The sequence below is a fragment of the Papio anubis genome, chromosome 17 (genome assembly GCF_008728515.1).
Source record: "Papio anubis isolate 15944 chromosome 17, Panubis1.0, whole genome shotgun sequence".
In the NCBI taxonomy this organism is placed as follows: Eukaryota; Metazoa; Chordata; class Mammalia; order Primates; family Cercopithecidae; genus Papio; species Papio anubis.
In genome coordinates, this window is record NC_044992.1 from 45,992,377 (window position 1) to 46,005,851 (window position 13,475).

At 43.4% G+C, this 13,475-nt stretch overlaps 1 protein-coding gene across 3 annotated transcripts in view; it reads right to left on the reverse strand.

The window, feature by feature from the left end:
• Window positions 1-13,475, reverse strand: part of FBXO47 (F-box protein 47) — a 40,539-nt gene that overhangs the window by 13,113 nt on the left and 13,951 nt on the right. For all 3 annotated transcript variants that reach the window (XM_021928286.2, XM_021928285.2, XM_003912916.5), the window contains exons 6-9: window positions 10,346-10,454; window positions 4,965-5,141; window positions 3,568-3,714; window positions 2,147-2,289 (exon numbers count right to left, since the gene is read on the reverse strand). In XM_021928286.2, coding sequence (XP_021783978.1) covers window positions 2,147-2,289; window positions 3,568-3,714; window positions 4,965-5,141; window positions 10,346-10,454 — 576 coding nt within the window. The remainder of the gene's footprint in view (window positions 1-2,146; window positions 2,290-3,567; window positions 3,715-4,964; window positions 5,142-10,345; window positions 10,455-13,475) is intronic.

Genomic DNA, 13,475 nt, shown 5'->3' on the forward strand with positions numbered 1-13,475 from the left:
ACATGATCCTATTTTTCTTCTGCCTTGAATAACCTGCTGCCACCCTCTATCTGCCTGGTGAACTCCTACTTATTCATTTACTTATTTATTTTTTAGAGACAGGGTCTCCCTCTGCTATGCAAACTGAAGTACAGTGGTGTGATCATAGCTCACTGCAGCTTCAAACTCCTGGACTCAAGTGATCCTCCCGCCTCAGCCTTCTGAGTAGCTAGGACAATAGGTACACACCACCACACCCAGCTAGTTTTATTTTATGTTTTGTAGAATTGAGGCTTTCCCTATATTGCCCAGGATGGTCTGGAACTCCTGGCCTCAAGTGATCCTCTGGGCTCAGCCTCCCAAAAAGTTGGGATTATAGACATGAACCACTGCACTCAGCCTTTTACTTATTTTTTGAGATGGGATCTCATTCTGTTGCCCAGGCTAGAGTACAGTGGTGCTATCTTGGCTCACCACAGCCTTGACCACCCAGACTCAAGTGATCTTCCCACTTCAGCTCCTGAGTAGCTGAGCTCACGGGCACACATGCCACAACTCCTGGCTAATTTTTTAAATTTTTAAATTTTTTTATTATTTATTATTTTTGAGACAGCATCTCACTCTGTCACCCAGGCTGGAGTGCAGTGGCATGATCTGCTCACTGCAACCTCCGCCTCCCAGGCTCAAGTGATTCTCCTGCCTCAGCCTCCCGAGTAGCTGGGATTACAGGTACCTGCCACCACACCTGGCTAATTTTTGTACTTTTAGTAGAGTCGGCGTTTCACCACATTGGCCAGGCTGGTTTCGAACTCATGACCTCAGGTGATCGGCCTGCCTCAGTCTCCCAAAGTGCTGGGATTACAGGCATGAGCCATCATGCCTGGCCAATTTTAAAAAATTTTTACTGTAGAGACAGGGTTTTGCTGTGTTTTCCAGGCTGCTCTCGAACTCCTGGGCTCAAGAATCTCATAATTTATGGCCCATAGTAAGCACTCAATACAAATTTGTGTTAAATAAATATTAAATAAATATAATATTTTATATATATGTATGCACGTGTGTGTGTGTGTGTGTGTGTGTGTTGAGAGGGGAGAGGGTCTCGTTCTGTTGCCCAGACTGGAGTACAGTGGCACAATCTTGGTTCACTGTAACCTTAAACTCCCAGGCTCAATCAATCCTCCCACCTCAGCCCCCTGAGTAGCTGGGACCAGAGATGTTGCCAAAATACCCAGCTAATTTTTGTATTTTTTGGAGAAATGGGTTTCGACATGTTGCCCAGGCTAGTCTCGAACTCCTGGGCTCAAGTGATCCTTCCGTCTCAGCCTCTCAAAGTGCTGGGTTTAGAGGTGTGAGCCATCCTGCCCAGCCTAAATATATTTTCAAGACTTTTTATTTTGAAACATTTTGACTATACAAAATTAGAGAGAATAATATAATAAACTCCCAGTATTCATTTCCCAGTTTCAACAATTATCAATCTTATTTCAACTCTATCTCCATTTACTCCCAAGTCCTCTACCCAACCCACCCCCACAGTGATTATTTTGAAGTAAATCAAATGGGATGCTTTTCTTAAAATGGATTTTTTAAAAAAAGAATATAACTTAACAGAACTGTATAACGAAAATCCAGACTTGAAGTGGGGAGAGATTAATAGAACGGATGATTCCAAATATTATAGTTCATGACATGTTTTAATATTGGGCCAGGTGCGGTGGCTCACGCCTGTAATCCCAGCACTTTGGGAGGCCGAGGCGGGTAGATCACAAGGTCAGGAGTTCAAGACCAGCCTGGCCAGCATAGTGAAGCCCCGTCTCTACTAAAAATACAAAAATTAGCCAGGCATAGTGGCGCACGCCTCTAGTCCCAGCTACTCAGGAGGCTGAGGCAGGAAAATTGCTTGAACACGGGAGGCGGAAGTTGCGGTGAGCTGAGACTGCACCACTGCACTCCAGCCTGGGCAAAAGAATGAGACTCTGTCTCAAAAAACAAAATAAAACAAAACAAATGTTTTAATATTTTGAAAAAGAAACATTAAAAATATATACTTCAATACTCATTTTTATGAAATGTTTTTTGTCCACGTTTCAGTTCCTTAAGGGCAGCTCCCTGGTAGGTCAATTGTAGTGTTAAACAACTTGCTAGAGAAAAACTTATTTTTGCTTACCAAAGCTAAAAAGACTATGAGCCTTGCCAGTTCAATGGTCCGTCCATTCACAGCTTTACTAGCCATGAAAGTGAAACAGATGTTGTTTCCACTTAGCATTAGGAGACGTGCATTATTCTCTAGAAGCCACTCACGGGGAACCACTTTTATTAGAGAAAGAACAATTATTTAATGAGAAATCACACAACAGCTATAGTAAATACCATTAAGTACATGCAATATTTTATCACTTTATTGGAAATACAATTAGTGCCGAGGGAAATGCTAAAAAAAAAATGCTCTAGTTTACCAATTATGGCATTCAGTTAGAGACAGGTTATTGCCATGTCATGGAGACTCTTACAAATATACTAATAATATAATCAAAGCAATTCTCCTACACATAGGTCAGCAGGCAAAGTGCTGTGCAAGGAAAGCATCCTTGTAAACTTTAGAATCTTAAAGGATGGGGCCGGGCGCGGTGGCTCAAGCCTGTAATCCCAGCACTTTGGGAGGCCGAGACGGGCGGATCACGAGGTCAGGAGATCGAGACCATCCTGGCTAACACGGTGAAACCCCGTCTCTACTAAAAAATACAAAAAAACTAGCCGGGCGATGTGGTGGGCGCCTGTAGTCCCAGCTACTCGGGAGGCTGAGGCAGGAGAATGGCGTAAACCCGGGAGGCAGAGCTTGCAGTGAGCTGAGATCCGGCTACTGCACTCCAGCCTGGGCGACAGAGCGAGACTCCGTCTCAAAAAAAAAAAAAAAAAAAAGAATCTTAAAGGATTATGCAGGAATAGGAATAATTGTTTCACCTCTCCTTTACTTGCAGAAGAGGGCTTCTTACAGAACCTAGGAGGGTGTTTCTGAGAATTTACAACATGGGAGTAAGTGAGCTAATTAAAGGAAGAGGTTTTCAAATAATAATAATAATAAATGTTTATTTATAAAATTGGCAAGCAAAGGAAAGTAAGTTCATTATATGCATTCTTTTCAAACATAATGCCAAACTCTTTTTTTTTTTTTTTTTTTTTTGAGACGGAGTCTGGTTCTGTTGCCCAGGCTGGAGTGCAGTGGCCGGATCTCAGCTCACTGCAAGCCCCGCCTCCTGGGTTCACGCCATTCTCCTGCCTCAGCCTCCCGAGTAGCTGGGACTACAGGCGCCCGCCACCTCGCCCGGCTAATTTTTTTTGTATTTTAGTAGAGACGGGGTTTCACCATGTTAGCCAGGATGGTCTCGATCTCCTGAACTCGTGATCCGCCCGTCTCGGCCTCCCAAAGTGCTGGGATTACAGGCTTGAGCCACCGCGCCCGGCCGCCAAACTCTTTAAATATTTTAGAGCATTCAGTGTTTCCAACAGACACATCATTTGTTACAATTTTATAACTGCATTTTAACAATAAACTTCTATTATTCTATGTTAGTAAATATATTTTTTTACCTGATAGTTCATCTACAAGACTGATAACATCATCTGCTGTCCACTCTTTAGTGCTAGCGTCATATAGTAACTTAATGGCATCAGCCAAACCTTTCAGACTGAATTCATCTGTAGGTTCTTCTATCATTTTCTGCCAAACCACCTGTCCTGAATTGAAACAAAAATGAGGCTATGACAGAATAGTTGGCTTTGTGATAAAGACTTGTTCAAAAAAGAAAGTGAATTGCATAATGGAATCCCATTACTTATACAAGCTACTTTCATTTTAACTTTCATAACAAGAAGTCAATTCTGGTAATAGTATAGATTTGAACATCTCTGGCCAGGTGTGGTGGCTCATGCCTGTAATCCCAGTACTTTAGGAGGCCGAGGTGGGAGGATCACTTGAGGTCGGGAGTTCGAGACCAGCCTGGTCAATATTGTGAAACCCTGTCTCTACTAAAAGTACAAAAATTAGCTGGGCATGGTGGTACACGCCTGTAGTCCCAGCTACTCAGGAGGCTGAGGCACAAGAATTGCTTGAACCCGGGAGGCAGAAGTTGCAGTGAGTGGAGATTGGGCCACTGAACTCCAGCCTGGGTGACAGAGCGAGACTATCTTAAAAAAAATATGTATGTGTATGTGTATATGTGTGTGTGTGTGTGTGTGTGTGTGTGTGTGTGTGTGTGTGTATGCTTCTTGGCCAGGCACAGAGGCTCATGCATGTAATTCTAGCACTTGGTGAGGCCAAGGTGGGACCCCAGGAGTTTGAGACCAACCTGGGTAACAAAGTGGGATCCTGCAGGAGATCGAGACCATCCTGGATAACACGGTGAAACCCCGTCTTTACTAAAAATACAAAAAATTGGCCGGGCGTGGTGGCTCACGCCTGTAATCCCAGCACTTTGGGAGGCCGAGGTGGGTGGATCACAAGGTCAGGAGATTGAGACCATTCTGGCTAACATGGTGAAATCCCATCTCTACTGAAAACACAAAAAATTAGCTGGGTGTGGTGGCGGGCGCCTGTAGTCCCAGCTACTCGGGAGGCTGAGGCAGGAGAATGGTGGGAACCCAGGAAGCGGAGGTCACAGTGAGCCGAGATTGCGCCACTGCATTCCAGCCTGGGTGACAGAGTGAGACTCTGTCTCAAAACAAAAAACAAAAAAACAAAAAATTAGCTGGGCATGGTGGCACGCACCTGCAGTCCCAGCTGCTTGGGAGGCTGAGACAGGAGAATTGCTTGAACTCGGGAGGTAGAGTTTGCAGTGAGCCGTGATTGTACCACTGTGTGCATGTGTGCATGCGCGCACGTGTGCGTGTGTGTATAATATATGCTTCTTAAATATATATATATATATGCTTCCTAAAGTAAAAATAATGAGCCAGTTATGTTACACCTCTGAAAAATGGGTGCTCACCATCTTGAGGAGATATTGGCCCAAAGATGATATACAGTAATCTTGCCTGATTCACCATTGGCCATGGTTTTAATATCCGTGTCAACCAAAAAGCAGAATCACTTCGATGTGTCCAATGATCAAGGAGGACATTCCTACAGAAGAGTCTGATCCTTAACTCAAGTTTTCGGGCACTTCCTATGAAGACAAAAGAATTGTAAATCATTCTTTGTAGAAAGGCTGCTGTGCATATTGAATAGCGATCAAAGCAACTTATTAATCATTATGGTTAGTAATAGTAAACTAGGTTTCTAAACAGAAAGTAACCAAGAGATTATCTATTCTTTTTTTTTTTTTTTTTTTGAGACGGAGTTTTGCTCTACCGCCCAGGCTGGTAGAGTGCAGTGGCCGGATCTCAGCTCACTGCAAGCTCCGCCTCCCAGGTTTACGCCATTCTCCTGCCTCAGCCTCCCGAGTAGCTGGGACTACAGGCGCCCGCCACCTCGCCCGGCTAGTTTTTTGTACTTTTTTAGTAGAGACAGGGTTTCACCGTGTTAGCCAGGATGGTCTTGATCTCCTGACCTCGTGATCCGCCTGTCTCGGCCTCCCAAAGTGCTGGGATTATAGGCTTGAGCCACTGCGCCCGGCCGATTATCTATTCTTAAACTCCCCTAACTTCATAATTTGTCTATCTACTTACTCTTACCTTCCTGATTTATAATCAATATTTTGAATAATGGGTCAATCAATCAAAAGACATGCTTAAGCTTACCAGACTCTTGTACAATTTTGGATTTAAAAATAAATAAATGCAGAGAAAGGTCAAAGACATACATCATTAATATACTTTGTACTGAAAGAGTCACTTCATTTTCCTTTATGAAAATTTTATGACCAGGTGCGGTGACTCACGCCAGCACTTTGTGAAGCTGAGGTGGGAGGATCACCTGAGGTCAGGAGTTCAAAACCAGCCTGGTCAACATGGCAAAACCCTGTCTCTACTAAAAATACAAAAATTAGCCAGGTGGCAGTGGTGGCACATGCCTGTGATCCCAGCTACTCAGGAGGCTGAGACAGGGAGAATCCCTTGAACCCAGGAGACAGAGGTGGTAGTGAGCTGAGATCTCACCACTGCACTCCAGCCTGGGTGACAGGGCTAGACTTTGTCCCCCAAAAAAAGAAAATGTTATGTTGCTGTTGTTGATAGATATGGGGTCTTGCTCTGTTATCCAAGCTGGAGTTCAGTGGCATGATTGATCATAGCTCATTACAACCTTGAACTCCTGAGTTCAAGCAATCCTCCCACCTCAGCCTCCCTAGTAGCTGGGACCACAGGCTAATTTTTTGTAGTTACAGAGGTCTCACTATATTGCTCAGGCTGGTTTTGAACCCCTGGCCTCAAGAGACCTTTCCATCTTAGCCTCCCAAAGTGTTGAGATTACAAAGCATGAGTTACCACACTCAGCTACAAAAATTTTAGATTAACAGCCGGGCGCGGCGGCTCACACTTGTAATCCCAGCACTTTGGGAGGCTGAGGCGGGTGGATCACGAGGTCAGGAGATTGAGACTATCCTGGCTAACACGGTGAAACCCCATCTTTAGTAAAAATACAAAAAAGTTGGCTGGGTGTGGTGGCGGGCGCCTGTAGTCCCAGCTACCCGGGAGGCTGAAGCAGGAGAATGGGTGTGAACCCAGCAGGCAGAGTTTGCAGGGAGCCGGGATCACACCACTGCACTCTAGCCTGGGCAACAGAGCCAGAATCCATCTCAAAAAATTTAGATTAACATAGGACTACTTTTTCAAAAGCTTTATTGAGATATAAATCACATACCATACAATTTACCCATTTAAAGTTTGCAATTCAATGGATTTTAGTTTACTCACAGTTATGTGCAGCCATCATCATAGTCAATTTTAGAACATTTTCATCACTTCAAAAAGACATGCTGTTCTTTTTGCTATCATCTTGTTATCTCTCTGTCCTTTACCACCCCCAGCCCTAAGCAACCAATGCTCTACTTTCCATCTCCATGGATTTCCCTATTCTGGATTTTTTTCTTTTTCTCTTTTTTTTTTGAGACAGAGTCTTGCTCGTCACCCAGGCTGGAGTGCAGTGGTGCGATCTCGGCTCACTGCAACCTCTGTCTCCCGGGTTCAAGCGATGCTCCTGTCTCAGCCTCCTGAGTAGCTGGGATCACAGGCGCTTGTCACCACGCCTGGCTACATTTTTTGTATTTTTAGTAGACATGGGGTTTTGCCATGTTGGCCAGGCTGGTGTCGAACTCTTGACCTTAGGTGATCCACCTGCCTCGGCCTCCCAAAGTGCTGGGATGACAGGTGTGAGCCACCACGCCTGGCCCCTATTCTGAATTTTTATATGAATGAAATCATATAGTATGTGGCATTTTGTGACTGGCTTATTTCACCTAATACAGTGTTTTCAAGGTTCATCCATATTGTAGCATGTATCAGCACTTCATTCTTTTTTTTTTTCTTCAACTTTTATTTTAAGTTCAGGGGTACATGTGCAAGATATGCAGGTTACACAGGCAAATGTGTACCATGGTAGTTTGCTGCACAGATCATTCCATCACCCAGATATTTATTTATTTATTTTTATTATACTTTAAGTTTTGGGATACATGGGCAGAACGTGCAGGTTTGTTACATAGGTATGTGCCATGGTGGTTTGTGCCATGGTGGTTTGCTGCACCTATCAACCCGTCATCTACATTAGGTATTTCTCCTAATATTATCCCTCCCCTTGCCCCCATCCCTCCATCACCTAGATATTAAGTTCAGCATCCATTAGCTATTCTTCCTGATGTTCTCCCTCCCCCAACCCCCACAGCACTTCATTCTTTTTAATGGCCAAATAATATTCTATGGTATGGATGTACTACTACATTTTGTTTATCTATTGACCCATTGATGGACATCTGAGATGTTTCCATCTTTTGGCTGCTATGAATACTGCTGCTATTAACATTCATGTAGGCCAGGCATGGTGGCTCATGCCTGTAATCCCAGCACTTTGGGAGGCTGAGACAGGCCCACTTGAGCCCAGGAGTTTAAGACCAGGCTGGACAACATGGTGAAATCCCATCTCTATAAAAAATACCAAAAAAATTAGCTGGGCATAGTGGTATGTGCCTGTAGTCCCAGCTACTCGGGAGGCTGAGGTTGGAGGATTGCTTGAGCCCAAGAAGTGGAGGTTGCAGTGAGCTGAGATCGTACCTCTGCACTTCAGCCTGGGTGATAGAGCCAGACCCTGTCTCAAAACAAAACAAAACAATAACAACAAAACCATTCATGCACACGTTTCTCGGTGGACATATGTTTTCATTTATCCTAGGGCTATATACCTAGAAGTGAAATTGATGTATCATATAACTCTATGTTTAATCATTTGAGAAACTGTCAGACTATTTTGCAAAGTGACTGCACCATTTTACATTCCCTCCAGCAATATGAGGATTGTTGTCACATTCTCACTAACACTTATTATCTAAATCGAACTTTCTGATTCTAGCCATCCTAACGGAATGTGAAATGGTATATACTATTTCTCTGCTTTTCTGAGACAGTGTCTCATTCCATTGCCCATGCTAGAATGCTGTAGAGCAGTCATGGCTCACTGCAGCCTCAACCTTCAGGGGCTCAAGTGATCCTCCCACTTCAGCCTCCTGAGTAGCTGGGATTACAGGTGTGAGTCACCTTGCCCAGCCTATCACTGTTTTCTTTCGACAGCTTTATTGAAATATAATTTATATACCATACAATTCAACCATTTAAAGTGTGCAATTCAAAGGTTTATAGTATATTATCAATTTTTTTATATTGTGGTAAAATATAAATCACATAAAATTTGCCATTCTAACCATTTGTAAGTATGCAATTCAGTGGCATCATTTATATTTACACTGTTGTTCAACCACCACACTATTTCCAAAAGTTTTTCATCACCTCAAACACAAACTCTGTAACTATTAAGCAATAACTCCCCACTCTCCCCTGCCCTCAGCTCCTGGCAACCTCAAATCGACTTTCTGTCTCTATGAATTTGCCCGTTCTAGGTATCTCATGTAAGTAGAACCATACAATATTTGTCCTTGTGTTCCTGGCTTCTCTCACTTAGTATAATGTTTTCAAGGTTCACCCATGTTGCAACATATACCACATTTTGTTTATCCATTCACCTGTTTTGTTTTGTTTTTTTTTCTGAGACGGAGGGCCTCCTCTGTCACCCAGGCTGGAGTGCAGTGACTGGATCATGCCTGCCTACTTTTTTTTTTTTTGTAGAGATGGGGATCTTGCTATGTCCCCCATGCTGGTCTCTAACTCCTAGGCTCAAGTCATCCTCCCACCTTGGCCTCCTAAAGTGCTGAGATTATAAGCATGAGTCACTGCCCTCTGCCTGCCATGATTATTCATATACATGTCTCCTTCTGCACATTGTGGGAGTTTCTCAGAGTGAAACAGCTCGATATAAAGTTCTATAATTTAAAAATATGAAATATTTCTGGTATATAGAGAGGTTTACAGGATGCTATAATGAGCTCCTTTGTATCTACCAGCTGGCTTAATGAATAAAAGATCATCAATACAGTTGAAGCCCTCTTTCTCCAATCTCATACTGCTTTTCTACCTCACTGTCTTATTCAGTATTTATCATTCCCTTACATTTCTTTGTCCTTTTCCTATTATGTATGCCACAATTTATTTTTATTTTTATTTTTGAAAAGGGGTCTCTGTTGCCCAGGCTGGAGTGCAGTGGCTTGATCTTGGCTCAGTACAGCCTCAATCTAGTGGGCTCAAGCTATCCTCCCACCTCAGCCTCCTGAGTACCTGGGACTACAGGTACATGCCATCACGGCTGGCTAATTTTTTTTTATTTTTTGTAGAGACAAGATCTTGCTGTCTTGCCCAGTCTGGTCTTGAACTCCTGGCCTCAAGGGATCTTTCTGCCTCGGCTTCCCAAAATGTTGGGACTGCAGTTGTGAACCACGGCACCTGGCCCACTATTTATTTATTTATGGAGACAGGGTCTCACTCTGTTGCCCAGGCTGAGTGCAGTGGTGCGATCACCGCTCACTGCAGCCTCGACCTCCCAGGGTCAAGCGATCCTTTCACCTCAGCCTCCTGAGTAGCTGGGACCACAGGCACACACCACCATGCCCGGATAATTTTTTATTTTTTGTAGAGACAAGGTCTCACTATGTTGCCTAGGCTGCTCTTGAACTTCTGGACTCAAGTGATCCTCCGACTCTGGCTTCCCAAAGTGCTGGGATTTTAGGCATGAGCCACTACACCTGGCCAAAATTACTCTTAATTACATTTTTAAAACTCTATTTTTTCTATTTTAATCTCTGTAAATTATATGCAAATTGTAGTTTTTTACCTGGTTTGCTGCAGACAGCCATTTGCATCTTGCGGCAGAGATTAGTCAGTTCGCATAAGAAATTATAAACGCGATGGCACTCAAGTTCATCCCAACCTGCTGTTAAGGTCTGAGGAAAATAAAGAAAACATTGTGGATATTCAGACTATCAAGTCAAACCATAAGTCACACGAGGCGTGGTGGCTCACGCCTGTAATTCCAACACTTTGGGAGGCCAAGGTGGGCGGATCACCTGTGGTCAGGAGTTTGAGACCAGCCTGGACAACATAGTAAAACCTCGTCTCTACTAAAAGTACAAAAATTAGCCAGGCATGGTGGTGGGCATGTGTAATCCCAGTTACTTGGGAGGCTGAGTCAGAATTGCTTGAACCTGGGAGGCGGAGCTTGCAGTGAGCCGAGATCATGCCATTGCACTCCAGCCTGGGTGACAAGAGCAAAGCTCTGTCACAAAAACAAACAAACAAACAAAACAGGCCAGGCGCGGTGGCTCACACTTGTAATCCCAGTACTTTGGGAGGCCAACGTGGCAGATCATGAGGTCAGGAGATTGAGACCATCCTGGCTAACACGGTGAAACCCTGTCCCTACTAAAAATACAAAAAATTAGCTGGGCACGGTGGCACGCACCTGTAGTCCCAGCTACCTGGGAGGCTGAGACAGGAGGATCACTTGTTCCCGGAGGTGGAGATTGCAGTGAGCCGAGATCACACCACTGCACTCCAACCTGGGCAACACAGTGAGACTCCGTATCAAAAACAAAAAACAAAAAACAACAAGAACATAAGTCACTACTGCTTTATAAGTATAACTGTTTTTAGCACATGATCAAGGTGATGTGCAATTTTTACCCATTATGGAACTATCAAATTAATAACAACATAAACAAAACTTGGAAAGCTCCAAAATTCAGTTTCTTTTTGGTTGGAAAGGAAGTATCTTTTCAGATAACTTTTTTTTTTTTTTTTTGAGATGGAATCTCACTATGTTGCCCAGGCTGGAGTGCAACGGACAGAACTTTTTTATTTGTTTGTTTGAGAAGGTTTAAATGGTACTGAATCCTGAACTTTGACAATGTGAGGCAAATAACCAAAACCCTGAACACAGTTTAGATATCTGACTTACAACCATGCTATGGCTTTAAGACTAGAGTAGAATCCCTTTGACACCCGCAGTTGTCATTTATGATATTGCTTATAAATGAGAATGATCCAATTTCAATGTGACAATTCTGAGCATTTATGTATGACTTTTTTTCCAGAGATGGGGTTTTACCATGTTGGTCAGGCTGGTCTTGAACTCCTGACCTCAGGTGATCGGCCTGCCTCAGACTCCCAAAGTGCTGGAATTACGGGTGTGAGCAACTGTGCCTGGCTATTTATGACTTTTGAACGTCAACAACCAAAAATCTTTTATTGGCTGGGCACAGTGACTCACGCCTGTAATCCTAGCACTTTGGGAGACCGAGGCAAGTGGATTACTTGAGGTCAGGAGTTTGAAACCAGCCTGGCCAACATGGTGAAACCCTGTCTCTACTAAAAACACATACACACACACACACACACACACACACACACACACACAATAGCTAGGTGTGGTGGCAGGCCCCTGTAATCCCAGCTACTTGGGAGGCTGAGGCAGGAGAATCACTTGAACCCAGGAGGCCGAGGTTGCAGTGAGCTGAAATCGTGTCACTGCACTCCTGCCTGGGCGACAGAGCGAGACTCCATCTCAAAAAAGAAAAAAAAAATTAATCTGGCTGGTCGTGGTGGCTAACGTCTGCAATCCCAGCACTTTGGCAGGCTGAGGCAGGAGGATCACCTGAAGTCAGGAGTTTGAGACCAGCCTGACCAACATGGCGAAACCTTGTCTCTACTAAAAATACAAAAATTAGCTGGGTGTGGTAGCACATACCTGTAATCCCAGCTACTTGGGAGGCTGAGGCAGGAGAATTGCTTGAACCTGGGAGGCGGAGGCTGCAGTGAGCCGAGATCGTGCTACTGCACTCCAGCCTGGGTGACAGAGCGAGACTCTGCCTCAAAAATAAATAAATAAATTAATTAATTAAAATTAATCTTATTCCCTGTGGAAGGACATATAAGAAACTGATAACTGATTACTTCTGGTGAAGGGAACTCAGTGGACAAGGAGAGAGACTAACTTTTTACTTTATACATTGTGTACCATTGTAAATGTACATGAATACATACATATGTATTACATGTCCCAAAGAAAGAAAGAAACAAGTAAAAAACAAAATTAAATAAGAAAAATCTGTCTTGGAAGAGGATTAGTAAGGGCTTAGACCCCTGCAATCTGGGTGAGTACGAGTTGGTGGCTGGTAGGCTGAGCACAGCAAGATTCTTACGGGTGCAGTGCCTGCCTCACAAGGTTGTTGTAAATGTAAATTAGTCAATACATGTTGTCGGGTGTGGTAGCTCACACCTGTAATCTCAGCACTTTGGGAGGCAGAGGTGGGTGGATTGCTTGAGGTCAGGAGTTCGAGACCAGCCTGACCAACATGTTGAAACCCTGTCTCTACTAAAAATACAAACAAATAATTAGCCAGGCGTGGTGGCGGGTGCCTGTAATCCCAGCTACTCAGGAGGCTGAGGCAGGAGAATCGCTTGAACCTGAGAGGCGGAGGTTGCAGTGAGCTGAGATCATGCCATTGTACTCCAGGCTTGGTGACAGAGTAAGACTCTGTCTCAAAAAATAAATAAATAAATAAATAAAAATTAATCAACACATGTAAACTACTTAGAACAGTGTTTGGCACATAGTAAGCTGAGTAAACGCTAATTATTATCTTCTTTGTTTACAATATAAAAGATCAGTCAAAATGTTCTTGAATTAATACAACTGATTACTAATATCACACCTTAAATAACTAGCCCAAGACTAAACTCATTATATAGATAGATATAGATACACGCATGCACACACACCATCCCATAATATTTCTAATCTTTACAACTAGTAGAAACTTTGAGGACACCAATTCTTCAGGAGGAGTAACCTTCATTCAGCATGTAGAATGGTTTGGGGGATAAATAAATGTCAAACATTTTTTACCACTGAGAAATTCAAAATGAAAATCTGAGATAGCAAACATTATTAGATTAATACATTC